Source organism: Pogona vitticeps, chromosome 1 (assembly GCF_051106095.1).
Source record: "Pogona vitticeps strain Pit_001003342236 chromosome 1, PviZW2.1, whole genome shotgun sequence".
In the NCBI taxonomy this organism is placed as follows: Eukaryota; Metazoa; Chordata; class Lepidosauria; order Squamata; family Agamidae; genus Pogona; species Pogona vitticeps.
The window spans coordinates 292,187,553-292,203,269 of NC_135783.1; the positions used below are offsets into that span (position 1 = coordinate 292,187,553).

Consider the following 15,717-nt stretch of genomic DNA (forward strand, 5'->3'; position numbering starts at 1 on the left):
TTCTTTCAGAAAAAAACCCCTCTCTCAACCTCCCTCTATTGGACAATTACCAGCCAATTTCCAATGTTCCATTTTGAGACAAGGTGCTAAAGAATGTGGTGGCCTCTCAGCTCTAGGGCTTTCTAGACGTAACAGACTATCTAGACCATATCAGTCTGGCTTCAGAACGGTTTATGGGACTCAGATAGAGTTGGTCACCTTAGTAGATGACCTACACTAGAAACTGGAAGGGAGGAGCCTGTCCCTATTGGTTCTACTGGAACTCTTGGCAGCTTTCAATAACATAAACCCAGATAGCCTTCTGAGCTGCCTCACTGGGATGGAACTTGTAGGCACTGTTTTACTGTAGTTATAGTAAACATTCCCTCTAATTTTCCAGAGCTCTGGATGGGGTCTCTGCCACATGTGAAGGGGGCTTTGGCCACAATCAGAAGCAAATGGGCAGCAAAACATGCTCAGCTGTGTGCACTCAAAGCACTGCTGCGCAGCTTAGAGGGAATGTTGGTTCTAGTCCTTCCTGGAAGGGCAAACTCAGAAGATGGTGCTGGAGGACTCCTGTTTGACAGTCTGAGCTTTGGCCTGTGGGGTCCCTCAGGGTTCTGTTTTTCCCCATATGCTATTTAGCATGTGCATGAAACCAGTTGTCCAGAGGTTTGGGATTCAGTGTGCTGATGACTCTCAGCTCTATCTCTTCTTTCCACCTAATTCCAAGGAAGGTGTGTTGGTGTTTAACCAATGTTTGATAGCCATCATGGACTGCAGGAGACAGAATAGACTGAATATTAATTCTGGCAGGACAGAGATGCTCCTGGTTAGTCACAAAGCAAATTAGGGAATAAGGATTCCACTCATGTTACATGAGATTTCACTCCCTGAGAACTCAGATTCACAGCTTGGGCATATCCTAGATTCATCCCTCAGCCTGATGCCCAGATTTCAGCAGCGGCTAGGAGTGCATTTGTATAGTTAAATCTGGTGTGCCAGTTGCTTCTGTTCCTATCTGGTTTACTGTAACATAACTTATGTGGGTGAGGATTCAAAAGAGGGCATTATCAGTGGTTGCTCCCAGTCTATGGCATTCCCTCCCATGGGAAGCTAGACTGGTATTTTTCTTCTGCTAACAGGTGAAAGCATTCTTGTTAAAACTTTTCGTAAAGTGAATCCTGTGGCAGGATTGAAACTTCTGTGTGTCTCTTTCTCTCTCTGTGCGTGTGAACACATCATATTCTATTTTTATCATATTTTTAAATTGGCTTTAAGTTCTTTTAAATTAGTAATATTTTTAATATTTAAGTTTAATCATATTTTAATATCAATATTTAAATTCATTGCAATTATAAATATAAGTACTTTTAAGGTGGTATATGCCACCTTGATTCCCTTCTATAAGAATTTGTAATATAAAATAACTAAATAAATACAACAAGATAAACCAGGATAAAAGGTTTTAAAAACTGAGAATGCCAACTAAACAGCCAGCAATTTTCAGCTACAATGTTATACTGACCTTCTGGTGTCATAATCCAAGGTCAGGCCGTTAGGCCAGCCTAAATCGATGTTAATCAGTATCTTGCGCTCAGAGCCATCCAGGTTTGCACGCTCAATTTTAGCAACGTGCCCCCAGTCTGTCCAGAAGAGGTATCTGAAGAAGAAGAAAGTGAATTCAAAATCCAGTATATATATGCTAGATGTTTTTACACCAGGTGATTCTTTTCTGAAGGTGGAGGCTCAAGCAGACCCTTCTGAAACTTTCTGCCATTCTTCTTTACAGAGCAAATGAGCAAAGTCTGCTAAGTCTGCTTAGTACCAGGGGCTCAGAGGTTCTTCCAGTTCAGTAGAACTGCTGACTTTGAGGAGTCTTACAACAACAGAATCAGGTCCTGTCTGCCTCTGTGAAAACACTCTTTTTCAGACAACTGATTTCTTACAGTCCTTCATCATGTCAACTAATCTGTCTTTAAATGGCTCTGTACATGTACCAGACTGTGGCCCTCCCTGTCCTTGGTCTAGCAAGAGAGGCTTTAGCTGGATGATCTGCTATGCCTGATGAACAGCAGGTGGCTAGCTAGAGCTATTGTTTGTAAGAAGGAGCAGTCCAGCCAACACCTGCAGGCTTAAGGCAGACCTCCATACTCTTCCTTCCATCTCATTCTAACTTCTGCACTTGCTCTTTGAACACACTTTGTAAGCATCCGCCTCTAACTGGCCCCAGGCTTACCCCTTTCTGGGAAAGACAGCTATTGCTCGAGGCTCATCCAGACTGTTATTAATTAGTACTTTCCGGCAGCTGCCATCTAATCTTGCAACTTCAATTGTATTGCGGCCTGTGTCCGTCCAGTAGAGGTTCCTAGCCACCCAATCCACAGCTAGACCATCTGTAGTCTTCAATCCTTGGCCAATAACTGTTTCCATATTGCTGCCATTCAGGTCTGCTCGCCTGAGTGAGGAAACCACAGAGAAGGAGGGAAAGACGATACTCACTGAAATCTCTGGTTGCTGAACACATTTCAGTACACAAAGATGAACTAACACAAGGAATCAGGTTTCACAAATTTCATGGAACACACACACATGGGAATCTCATAGATTTTTTACCTAATAACATCTAGGAAGACATCTGTGTAGTAAATCTTGCCATCTACACTGTCATAGTCCAGAGAGATTACATTGTTCAGCTCTGGGACAGGGACGTGAACATCAGTGTGATCATTAGTATCCAATGAGATTCGCCGGATGGAACCCCGACTAGAGAAGAGCAGGTAAGTTTCAGGAGAAGGATCGCAGGTCTTCTTGTCACTCTTCAGTTGGATGCCAGTAGGGCAAGCACATGAGAAGCCTTCAGGGTTTGGAAGGCAGAGATGGGAGCAACCACCATTCCTCAGGCCACACTTGTTAGCACCTTAGGAGAAATGAAAATTATTAATTCACTACTTTCTTAAACTGTAATGAAAACTTAATTCCCAAGCACCCAGTCTACTTTAAGTATGAAGTCTACCTAGCTCATGATGCTTCAACTACTGGAGAAGGTGGAGAAACTAGTGGAATATCAAACTTCAGCAAAGGAAGTCTGCCAAAATCTATCACTGAATATGTGAATGTTGTTGTCTTCATCCAAGGTGAACAACAAATAACTGGCTAAGAGCCTTAATATTGCATTATTTGTCAACTCCATGTCACCAACAAGGTAGTGAAAATCCTAGTCCTACAGGACAGAGAAGCCAGGCTTCTGCAAATTAAAATCAAAGAAACAAAGCATAACCACAATAACAGTGTGTGTGCAAAAACAGGTTCAGATTAAAAGCCTTCAGGTGTTGAAGCACTTTGTGTAAAGCAAGGCCTCTTAAAAAAACGTATTGAGTAGAACAGATTAGGCAATGGAGTAAGACCTGCAGAAAAGGCATGCAGGCCAAGTAAGCATTCTGACTTAAAAATTAACAATGTTGGGAGTGAATTGCAAGAATTAAAGCACTGGAGTGGAGAATACTGCTTCTAAGCAACAGAAGGGATGGAGCCGAAGGGGTGAAAAGAGCAGTTATTTTTTCTCTGCATACAATGACTCCCTTCTTAAGAGTCCCTGCTGAAAGCCAGCTTATACAAAAAAAAAATTTGCTGAAGATTCTGAAGCATGGTTGCGAAACATGGTTGTGAAAATCTGGAATTTTACCAAGAGGCTTTCCCCTGTCAATAGCTTGGATATCCATTAGGCCAGGCAGATTTGCCCTGACTAGGATGACATTAGCACCAGTATCCTTGTCAGCTCTGTGAATGCTTCGAGTCTGCCAATCAGTCCAGTAGATGTAGGAATCCAGCAGAGTGAGGCCATAAGGGTGCTGCACTGGAGAGAGTAGAGTGCGGCGGTTTGCACCATTCAGGTCTGCAGACTCAATCCGCTGAAATGAAGAGATGTATTATTAATTTTTCCTGGCTGGATTGCTCAGTGAGTTGGGTATCTGACTGCAAAGATTGGGAGTTTGATTCCTCACTGTGTCTTTTGAGAGAAGAGCCACACTGTGTCATGTTGAGCAAGCTGCATAGTCTTATGGCACCATCCCCAGAAGAAGGGACTATATGTAGCAAAACCCAGAAAGGGTTGCCATAAGTTGGAAATGTTCCTTCTTATATTAAAGTTGTCAAGGGATGAACATGCTGGTACAAATTCATTCTTATCCCCCAAAGACTCTTGAGTCGCTCCCACATCGTCCTTCCCTTTACCCATGTTCCAAATTCCACTGCACATTTCTTGCGCCAATTTCTACCTCAGTATGTGCATCAGCCCACAGCAGTTGTGATCCAGCCCGATCTACAGCAAGTCCATTCGGCCACCCCAGGTTGTTGTTGATAAGGACCACGCGGTTGGAGCCATCCATTCCTGCTCGTTCCAGTTTGGCATTCTCTCCCCAGTCTGTCCAATACATAAACCTGAAGAAAAGAAGAATTTAGCAACTCACTGAAAAGCTGAGACATTGTCCCCAAGTCTTCCCAACCTTTTGCTCTTCCCTTAACCAACAAGACATGCACTGCCAGAACTCACCCCATCTCATGGTATAACGCAATCGCTCTTGGACTGTCCAGTTTCTCCCATACCAAAACTTTTCTCATTGATCCATCCAGATTACCCACTTCAATCCTATTAGTTCCTGTGTCAGTCCAATATACTTTTCGACCAATAGCATCCACTGCTAATCCATCCGTTGTCTGTAACCCTAGTAAGAAAGCACAGTTAAGACAATGGCATTATACTTGTGATCCCCTCACATTAGAATTGTCCTTCTTTAAAAAGACTTGGGGGATATTCCACAAATAGTCTCGATAGAGAAGACTACATTAGTAAAACTGTAATCATCCATAAGGATCTCTCTTTGGAAACAGCCAGAAGGGTCTGTGAGTACTTTAACAAATTAACTATTACCTGTAGTAATAATATCTTCATACTGTGAGCCATCCAGGGAAGCCCTGCTAATCTTCCTCAGTGTGCTCTCTGACCAATAAACCTTTCCTGATGATAAAATATGAAACATTGGGGGACCGTTAGTAGACGACGAACCCTTAGCATTACTTAATGGTAAACAACACAAAGGCATCCTCAGGATCTAGTGTAATCTACCATCATATTGGCATTTTCTATGTTCTCCCTATTTTTGGCAGGCAGCAAAGATAGTAAATGTAACAGGGTAACATGAAAGATACTGAATTTTGTCCAGGGGTTGGAAACAACTTTTTGAACCTATGCTTCTTTCATCCAGCAGGGGAATTCTCAGCCTCCAATTTGGATGGCCTTGTGAATGGAAAAAAACCCTTTAAAATGTGCATTTAATGTCTGCTGAAGCTCTATGGGAGATGAAGGGACCATCACTTGCACTTGTGTGTGTACACACACACACACACACACACACACACACACACACACACACACACACACACACACACACACACACACACACACACACACACACACACACACACACACACACACACACACACACACACACACACACACACACAAAGAATTAGATGGCAAGAAGAGCTTTATTTCTGGGCACCATCCTCTAGCTTTTAAAAATGTTAGTGCTGCAAAATGTGTGATTTAGTGAAGAAGTGCACCTTCCACAAGCAATACAAAACGTTGTCCACAACTGAATACTCAAGTTGCACCAATGTGTTTCTTGTTCATTATGTCCTCTTTTTCATCATGGTAGAATTCATCACTGTCTTGACCCTACTTGGAAAATTACTCACTGGCACATACATGCATAGGTATATAAGGGTTTCTTGTTTGGGATTTGTTTGTTTGTATTTAGCTAATGTTCAATTATTGGACAAAGTCTAACAACTCTTAACAGAATTTTCCAAAACCCAAAATCAATAGTTGCTTTTCATTTCTCACTGGACTGAACCAAAATATATAGTACAATCATAGGAGAAGGTCAATGAAGCTAACTGAAGTTCAGGTACTGTTGTTGAAAAAAGTATTAAGAAAAAGGTGAAAACTGCAAGCATACTCCGTTAAAAAAATAGTAGCAATCAACCAATAGTGTTAATTCCTTCCCTAATGAGTCAGCAGTAACTTTGAATGAAACAATACTTAAAATGGTGAAGCTGCACAAAACGTCTGACCTTCCTGAGGATCGACTCCAATGGCAATGGTATTTTTCATGGTAACGTTGACAGAGACGACAACATCAGCAAAATATGGAATGTCAAGTGAAACCATGCGAATGTCTGTCCTTCTAGCAAAGATCAGGAAGCTGTTCATACCTGCAGAGGTAAAGACACAGTAGTATTAGGGACTGGCAACCCAGAGCCTTGTCAAAAATGTTTCATAGATCTCTGAGATATCTGGAAGGCAGCAAGAACTGTACAACAACACAGCGACAAAGATGGTAATTACAAACACTGTAAAATGATATATCTCCAGGAAATCGTTTTAATTAAAGATTTCACCAAATGACCTATAACTTTAGGTCCGTGTGGGGTATGGATGAAAAAACACAGCAGCTGGAACTTTATGGCTTTAAAACCCAGGATATGAATTTTTCTGTATGGTGAAAACAAAGATGATAAGCAAGAAGAATCACAAATTTCTCAATAAAGCACATATTATTTCTACTTCTCAAGACAGCAGAGAAATAATTAGGAAACACATGGAACAGCATATGACCAATGCAAAGAACTAGACAGCTATTTTGAATGGGCAAAGGTTTCAGTGTACCGTGATTTATTACACTCAGATCTCTCTCCATGTTCACCATTCCTTGCTCTCTTTTGCCCTGTTAGCTACCTTAATATACTGATATTTGATTCACTTCCTTCTATCATTTTCTTCCTCCTCCTAAGTTGAAACAAAATTATTGTACACAAACATATGCAGTTATACTAAATATACAGAAAGAAGGTACTCTGATCACAGAATTTAGGTTTCCTAGGGACAGATTTTAATGCATTTTGCCACTGCATTTCTATTAATTGTACAGCATTAAGGGTTTTTTTAAAAGCATTTAATAATCTTCATTGCAGTCACATGGTTTCAATTATTATGGTGTAAAAGTCACAGAGGTCTACCTGAAATGGAGGGCAAATTCACTCAGGTAACTAAAATGTACCTCTTCCATTTTCTGTGTCTAGAACTGAAAAAAATAACTCCTTATCATTCTTTGTATCTGGAAGCCTACCAGAAGCAGAATGTGGGACTTAGGAAGACCCAAATAGTCTATGAACCAAAGTGAAGGAAGAAACATAAAGAAACCCACCTGGCAAGCATGTTTTGCCATCTGGTTGCAAGTTGATGCCAGTAGGACAAGTACAGCTATAACTCTTAGGAAGAGGGGCCAGAAGGCACAGATGACTACATCCACCATTATTAACATTGCACGGTGTGTGCACTGAAAGAGAAAGAATAAAGCAATATATCACAACAAAAAGGACAAAGCAACAGCATTCAAAATTCTGCAGCTGTATGGACCTAAAATGAGCTCCGAAACACTTTCCATGGAAGAGTCACAGGAAATTCATTCACATACACTCTGGTCTAGATCTTCAGGGAGATTATGGCATGAGGACGAAATCTAGACAATTACTCTAGTTAGCCAGTCAGTTGGTTCCCAACCTTGGGAAATCCAGGTGTTCTTAGACTGCACTTCCCAGAAATCCCAGCCAGCACAACTAGTAGTGAAGGCTTCTGGGAGTTGCAGTCCAAGAACACCTGGGTTACTCAAGGTTGGGAATCACTGCTCTGGCTCGTAGGCAGATACTCTGCTTCCCTTCAGACGACAGTTCTTAAGAGACTCCTAGCAGCATACCCAATGATCAGATACCATGGGACCTGTAGTCCAAAACATCTGGAGGGCATTAATTTGCCTACTCCTACTCTAGCTGCTCACAGGCAAGAGACTGAATGCCTTCCAATCTTGATGTGGTACTCCTTGATACCTGAGGGCCTATTTCGATGGAAGACGTGGATGTCCATAAGATTCTCTAGGTTGTCCTGCAGAGTTTCACGATCCTGCCCTGTCCTTTTGTCAGCACTCTGGATGCTCTTTGCTTGCCAATCAGTCCAGTAGATCCGAGCTCCATACAGAGTAAGCCCAAAAGGGTGAGGCAGATTGCTTCCAATGAGTACCTGTCAGGTCCAAAAGCAAAATTTACACAACATTATGAAGCTTTTGACTACGCATGTCAACAACCCACTGCAAGAAATGAACGAATTCGAAGAAGTGGCAACAGAACTGGCCTAGGAGATATGACCAAAGAGATGACTCAAACTGTACCACAGAGGTGGGCAATACACAGTCCATAGAACCCTCTGACTCCAACTGGGGCAAGGAACTGGATGCACAGTTTTGCCTAACCGATTGAACAAAATCTTAATTTCCAAACTGGCTGTCTCCAGGTATCTCCAGCTACCAAACATTCAAGGGGAAAAAGTTTAGATATATCGGACACTGCAGCACCTTTTAAGTAAAGATCTCAGGTAATGCATCTAATTGCTGATGTGGCAAATTAGATGATGTGTCAGATATTGTAGCGGGCCACTCTCAAGCCTCTACCAATCCAGGCCTCTAAGAGTGCTCACTACCTCTCACCAAAACTGCTGCCACCAACCTATCCTTAAAATCAAATGGACAAGTGTTTCTTTCAAACAAATAAAAATGTTTATTGATTACACAAAAATAAAAGGAGTAAATCACACGTATAAAATCAAGTTGTCAATCACTGTTTATAAGATATTAGCTCACACAGACTTTTTCCCTCACTGACAGGCTCTTTCTCACTCTCTATCAAACTCTCTCATCTCTCAAACTGATCTGCTATCACACACACCTTATATAACCCAGCTCCTCCCACCTCTGCACCACCCTCCGTCCTCTCATTGGCTGAGGTTCCCCTGCCCAGCTGTGACGGATAGGTGAGAGCAGAGCTGAATGCCACAGATATATGCCTGGATCACATCCAGTCACAGGTTCTGAGGGGGTGGGGGTGTCAGTTTATTTATGTAAAGTATTTTTAATCTGATTTTCTCCTTAAAAGGGGGCCAAGGTGGCTTACAACAATTAAAAGACAGTATTTAAGTTAGTAACAATGAGTTTACAATACTAAATTGATGCATGAATACAATACCAAAACACAGTTATTATTCATACTAATTTTGTGCTGAGTCATAACATTACTTTGTTAATATTACTGTTGATGTCTACATGCTTTCAAATGATCTGCCCATTTTGTGGTGGTTAACCATGAGGCAGAGAAAACTGATTTTCTAAGCCATTAAATAGACTTCTAATACCACACTGGAAAAAGAAATGATCATCTTGAGATTCAACACATTGTGTGGCATGCAATGAAGCAATGATTGAGTTTTAAGGTCCCCAGAAAACTCTGTATGGATACTGTTTTAGGCCTTTGGAACCTTTTCATAGAATTTTTAAAATACATCATTACTATTGCATTTCTATTCCTACTGAGTGACTTTTTACTGGTTCTTCTGTTCTTTTCTATGTTTTTAACACAGTAAAAAATAAATTAAAAATCCTGAGCTATGTTTTAGAGAGGACTCACAATTACACATACTATGGCAGTAGCAAGGAGGAGGAGGAGGAGATAACAGCTTTCTCTTTAAAAGTGGGCAAAAACATGTTTTAAAGAGATAAATTATAGGAGCATAAGGTACTTGGAAGTACAATTCTACTTGTATGGCACATGCCATTGCCATGACAGCAAAACTGTCAGCATGTTGTGTTCTCTGGGTTTGCTAATGTATGGCATACATAATCCCAAGAGGTTGCCCATCCCTGGTGTAGAAGCTTCAAGTAGCCCCAAGAATTCAGCCTACTTCCATTCATACTTTTCACTGTATGTTCTGTTTACACAGAAGTGAGGTTCACTTGTCCCTTAAGACATAACAGCTTAGTCCATCTGTGGAACTAATTTTCACAGGACCAAATATTTTCATTCCCCAAATAGCTTTTTGTTTCTCTTATTTATCAATGAACTTCCAAAAGGCTTCATTTCAGCATGGCATTCTTACCTTCCTATCACTGCCATCCAAGCCAGCATATTCAATTGTCTTCATACCAGCATCTGCCCAGTAGAAGCGTTGAGACTCATAGTCAATGGCTAGTCCATTGGGCCAGGTTAAGTTGGAAGAAATGATCACCATGCGATTAGAGGCATCCATGCCTGCACGCTCAATCTTTGGGTTAGCCCCCCAATCAGTCCAGTACATGAATCTGCAACCAACCCCAGAAAAGAGTATGAATGTCTCCTGTCCCTGATTAGTCTCTTTATTGATGTTTTTGCTAACAAGTTCTATCAGCAAACTGGCCAGGTGCTTTCAACTTTTCTAGTTGCTGCACAGCACAAGAATCTGTTCACTTGTATCAAAGACCCCAGAAAAAGAAAGAGTGAAGCAATCCTATCATCAACAATCTCAATGTACAAGTTCTTGCCTTTCTCACAAATATAAAGTAACAGAATCTCGCCCCAGCATCCGAATATTTATGCAAGAATCAGCAGATCAGATCGTTTCCAGCTTTAGTCTCAAGAAAAAAGAATGCACTATTTTGCCTCCATCTACTTAGCTAAAGACTGTAAAGCATGGTACTGAGGTATGTTTTGTCTACACGATTAACAAATCTTAAGAGTACACGCTACTTGACTCTTCAGCTCATTAATTTATTTAGAATATTTATATCTTTGTCCTTCTTCTATGACAGAACTGAATGGGCTATTACGTGGAAGCTCCCACATGGGACTCCCATCCAGGCATTGACCAGATCTAGACAATGCTCTGCTTTAGCAAAGTGGCTCCGTTGTGTACCCTCAGTGCAATAAGACACAGGAATTAATTGTTCTGCCATCTACAGAGAACTCCTCACCCTCCAACAGGATCCACCACAATATCTCTGGGTCTGTCTAGATTCTCCCATATCAGCACAGTCCGCATAGTTCCATCAGTGTTGGACACCTCTATCCGGTCTGTTCCTATATAAACGAGAGAAGGAAGGACAGAGAGATCATAAGCCACCAAAAGAAGACCACAGAGTGAGCTGTAAACATAGAAATGTCAACTTCAGTCTTTAATTAATCCTAATCCATCAATCTTAACAGGAATGCCAGGAGGAACTACAGATAAGCTGATTTACACTGCAGCCCTCCTTGAATATCTTCCATTTGGAATCTCAGTTTCCACATCTACAAACTGTTGATCAACCAGGCAGCATTCTTGCATTTCTTTACCTCGAAGCAAATACTACCAAAATCAGTGAAATAAAAGGGCAAATTTAATGCTACAATCATAATCAAGTTGGTGTGAAAGTGCATGTTTGAATACTCTCCTCCCACCTGAGGAGGGGAAAAATCTTTGTACCTACAAAAAATACCTTGTGAAGGAGAAAAATAAACTAAGATTAAGACTAACAAGCTATAATTTTATTAAGTTTTGCTTGAATGCAATGTAACTGATTTAATTACTAATATTTTATATAAGGTTTTACATAGTTTTATTATTTATTTATTTTTACTATTTTTAAGGTTCTAAGTCCCTTTGTGTTATTTGGAAACTGGAAGTAGTTACCCAGTCACTTTTGCAGCTTTATTTTTTGTTAGTTTAACTTATTTGATTATTTAAAAGAACTGTAATGCTTTTGTTTTTGTCCAAAACTGCTGTCATGAACCGTAATTAACTTACTTGAACACAGAAGTCTTCAATCAGCTTCAGTTTGACTTCTGGGAGGACTGGACCATTTGTCATTTCCTTTAACCAGCTTGATGCTTAGGGACTGGCTGGGCATCAGAGAACCATATAGCTGCAATCCTCTGATGTCTAAACAGCCCCTAACCATCATGACAGTCAAAGGAAGCAGCACACACAAACGCACACAAAGAATCCAATCAACATGGAAGTCACTTTCCAGAAAGTAAATACACCAGCCAAAGACTTTGTTCAGCTCAGATTATGACAACACAGATTCAGACTAAAAGGAAAACAGTAAGCTGTCTTCAATAACTAAATAAATTAAATTATATTATATTAAACAAAGATACACAAAACTGCAAAAAGTGATTGGGAAACTGTCATGAAGCCACATAAGCAACAGAGATGCTATTGTCCAAAGCAGTGATTTTCTGTTGCTTTAAAAAAAAGTGGTGGTTGGAGAGGTATCTTCAAGATCTGCAATAAAATAAAATAAAATAAAGAATGACTTGGGGTGTATGATGCCCAAGGCTGCACTCCATCTATCCTTGCTCTACCTGGACATTATAAAACAGGAGTCTCAAAATACAGACTTGGAATTTCTAGTAAATCACTACTGTGTCTACTAAAGACAAGATTCTATGAAAATCATGACCATGATGCAGTCTGTAAGGAGATTTCATTCACACTTCATATCTATGACCTTACAATATGAATTTTTGAGAAGGAATAGTGAGAACTGAGAAGGCAATCCTTCAGAAGTAATGAACTGTTAGATGTAGCAGTTATCTTACACAGGATAATGGAATTTACTACCTGCATCTGTCCAATACAACTTGTCGGTGACCCAGTCAATAGCCAAACCAGCTGGGCTTTCCAGACTGCTGTCTGCCACAACCTACCAAAACACAAAAACAAGAAGGAATCTTCGGTAAGAGGATTTCCTCCTAACTCAGTCCTTAGTTCTTCTCAACAAACAAGGTTGTTCTAGATTAATCTGTTTATTGGGGAGACAGAGAAATTCAGAATGGGTTTTCAGAATTACTTTAATATCTACATCAAACGGAAAGAAAGAAACCATATTAAAGTCTACCAAAGCTGATTTGATTATGATGATACACAAAAAAAGAATGGTCTGAGAAAGGGTGTTGGTGGAAATAAGTTATTGATTAATTTGTGTTTTCAATCTTTCAGCTGATTAACTTTACAATTTTACTAGCTTTTCTTGTATGTTGGCAAGTGTGTGCCACACTGAATACCACCGAACAGAGACAGTAGCTAATATGTACAATCATACTATATATACATGAGAGTATCTGTGCTATTAAGTAACCCACAAAAATAAAGACTCTTCAAATACAAAAGTGTGCAAGCTTCAGAAACAGTTGAGGCAATTATATTAAATTTAAGTCTGGCATATTTATAGTTGGACTAAGTGAACATAAGCAAAAGGAGGCCCCTAAACTGGGAGACGTAAGGAACTTGATCCTGCTAATGAACATGTAGCCCCCTGCCTCTCCAACGCAAGATTTATTACCTCTTGGCCCGTTCCATCCCATTTTGCCCGACTAATGGAGTCAGTGCCAACATCTGTCCAGTAGACATAATCATCCTTTGCATCCCAGTCCAGAGCCACAGCACTTCGTACATCAGCCAAGGGGATGACATCATCAGACAGGTCTTCTGTGTCGAAGCTGATACGACGGATGTCCATCCTTCGGGCAAAAAGCAGGAACTTGTCAAGACCTGATCAAAGGTCGAAAGGTCTTCTTTTAATTTCTCTAAGTTCAACAACATGGTAACAGACACAGAAAACTATCTTGTTACAGCTAAGCTCTGCTGCTTCCATGACTTTACATGTCCAACCCACAATGTTGGCCAGGCCACATATAAGTAGCATGCGGAAGGGACATGAGATGGGTGGGAGCGGCTCCCAGGATGAGGATAAAGGACAGCATGTTACTAGAAAGCATGCCCCTAAATGGAGTAAGCATGGCAGAAGCCAACTGCACTGTGAGTTTTGTCTTTCTAAAAGATGAGGTACAAGCAGCGCCTAGCTGCCCCTCCCCCAGTATAAATCAAGAATATGAACATAAAAGCATATTGGGCCTACTGGGCCAGACTAGGGACCCACCAAGTCCAATATGGTGTTGCCAATAGAGGGCAGTCAAATAATTCTGACAAGCAAACAACTCACAGAGCAGTCCTTCCCCTCAAAGTTATAAACCTCAAAAACTTATTAGCTTTTTCCTGTAGTCCAGTCTATTCATCCTTCTACCCAGTACTTTTCTACTTCCTTCCCACTTGCCTATATTTCTTTCTGGGTTTCAGCCAAACCTTTACACAGTATTGCAACTGGAGCTCTGCCACACATTGTTGGTTGGTAATCAATTACTCAAATTGTAATTATAATTGTAAATAACTGTAAATTTTTATGATTTTTACATATGTATATATTGCCATGTTTTATTTGTAAGCCGCCCCGAGTAGACATTGTCTAGAGGGGCGGGGTAAAAATCCAATAAATAAATAAATAAACAAATAAATAAATAATTACAGTACCAATCATTTTATCATCAATTCTCTTCCTGATTTTCCCCAAACGTTTTTCAAAAAGTCCCCCCTCCCCCGTCTCCAGTCTGCCTTGTCCGTCATTCTCCCTCTGTTGCCCATATCAAGATGCACAAACTCTTCCCTATTGCACTTACTTTGGGCACAGGTATGGGTGCTGGTTTTCTTAAAGCCTGTAGGGCAGGCACAGGTGTACGTCTTGTTATTTGGTAGACACAGGTGAGTGCAACCTCCATTGTTAGTTCCACAGCGATTTCTCCCTGCTCAAATAGCCAAAAAACAACCACTTATAAGGAAACTAGTAGAATACAGGCAACATATTCATGTGAAAAAGCCAGAATTACAGAGACCTCTTAATCTTTCACTGCCCCCCTTCTCATACGCATGCAGTGTAAAAGATGCCTATAATGCAAACTCTTATGACTGACTCTTTTGGGAAAGTATTATTCTTTACATGATATAGCGGAGTAAGCTTTTTCAATAATGCTTGAAATCATTTTTATGTTCACTAACAAAAACAAAGCTTCCTACTCATATACAGTGGTGCCCCGCATAGCGAGGTTAATCCGTTCCGGATTAACCATCACTATGGGGAAACATCGCTATACGGGACAAAAAAGCCCATTGGAACACATTAAACTTCATTTAATGCGCTCCAAATGGGCCCAAAACTCACCGCTATGTGATGTTCCTCCATAGCGCAGGCATTTTCGCACCCTTGGTAAGCGAGGGCAGGGCGCGAAAATGCTGCGCGCGGCCATTTTGGGTGTTCTGGCGGCCATTTTGGAACCGCCGAACAGCTGATTTTAAAAAAACGCTATGCGAAGATCGGTAAGCAAAACGCTTACCGATCGTCACAAAGCGAGTTTTTGCCTATCTAGGCATCGGTATGCGATCACATTAGCGATCCCAAAAAATGGATCGCTATGCGAATTCGTCGTTAAACGGTGCGCTCGTTATGCGAGGCACCACTGTACTGAATAATTTGTATTCTGTTCTTATTTTTGTTATATAGAGATTCTTTCCCTTTAGTATTGCCATGAAGAAAAAATATTAAGAAAACCTGCTATAATATTTCAAGAGTATTTATCATACTGCAGTTGTAGTTCACTGCTACTCTACAGTCAGCAGACGTAGAACTAATAATTGAAATTATCCCTGAAGTGGCCATCTATCTGGATGCCACATTAATATGTGTATTATCAAATGACATCACCACTCCCTACTAAAGGGCTTCATAGGCCACTCCTGATGGCAAAATTCTAGATTATGGTTGTGATCCTGTACCCTTTTACCTTGAGCATAACATCTGAGAGCGTAGGACTTTATTTAAAATGGGTACTCAGTTTGATTCAAGAAGGCAATTCTTACATTTTGCATGGAAAATTACCACGCCACTGTATCAAACCCAGACAAGTGGTAGCAAAGTAAATGTTCTCTTCAGCCGAGCTGAGAAC

General features: G+C 40.6%; 1 protein-coding gene across 4 annotated transcripts in view; it reads right to left on the minus strand.

Moving 5' to 3' along the window:
- LRP4 (LDL receptor related protein 4) overlaps nucleotides 1-15,717 on the minus strand; it is a 134,952-nt gene that overhangs the window by 21,420 nt on the left and 97,815 nt on the right. For 3 of the 4 annotated variants that reach the window (XM_020799032.3, XM_020799046.3, XM_072986018.2), the window contains exons 16-30: nucleotides 14,398-14,523; nucleotides 13,227-13,435; nucleotides 12,506-12,587; nucleotides 10,872-10,977; nucleotides 10,022-10,223; nucleotides 7,927-8,116; nucleotides 7,248-7,379; nucleotides 6,115-6,255; nucleotides 4,910-4,996; nucleotides 4,532-4,703; nucleotides 4,257-4,419; nucleotides 3,665-3,890; nucleotides 2,596-2,899; nucleotides 2,219-2,437; nucleotides 1,508-1,642 (exon numbers count right to left, since the gene is read on the minus strand). In XM_020799032.3, coding sequence (XP_020654691.3) covers nucleotides 1,508-1,642; nucleotides 2,219-2,437; nucleotides 2,596-2,899; nucleotides 3,665-3,890; nucleotides 4,257-4,419; nucleotides 4,532-4,703; nucleotides 4,910-4,996; nucleotides 6,115-6,255; nucleotides 7,248-7,379; nucleotides 7,927-8,116; nucleotides 10,022-10,223; nucleotides 10,872-10,977; nucleotides 12,506-12,587; nucleotides 13,227-13,435; nucleotides 14,398-14,523 — 2,494 coding nt within the window. The remainder of the gene's footprint in view (nucleotides 1-1,507; nucleotides 1,643-2,218; nucleotides 2,438-2,595; nucleotides 2,900-3,664; nucleotides 3,891-4,256; nucleotides 4,420-4,531; nucleotides 4,704-4,909; nucleotides 4,997-6,114; nucleotides 6,256-7,247; nucleotides 7,380-7,926; nucleotides 8,117-10,021; nucleotides 10,224-10,871; nucleotides 10,978-12,505; nucleotides 12,588-13,226; nucleotides 13,436-14,397; nucleotides 14,524-15,717) is intronic. The other variant, XM_020799040.3, reaches the window with a different exon arrangement.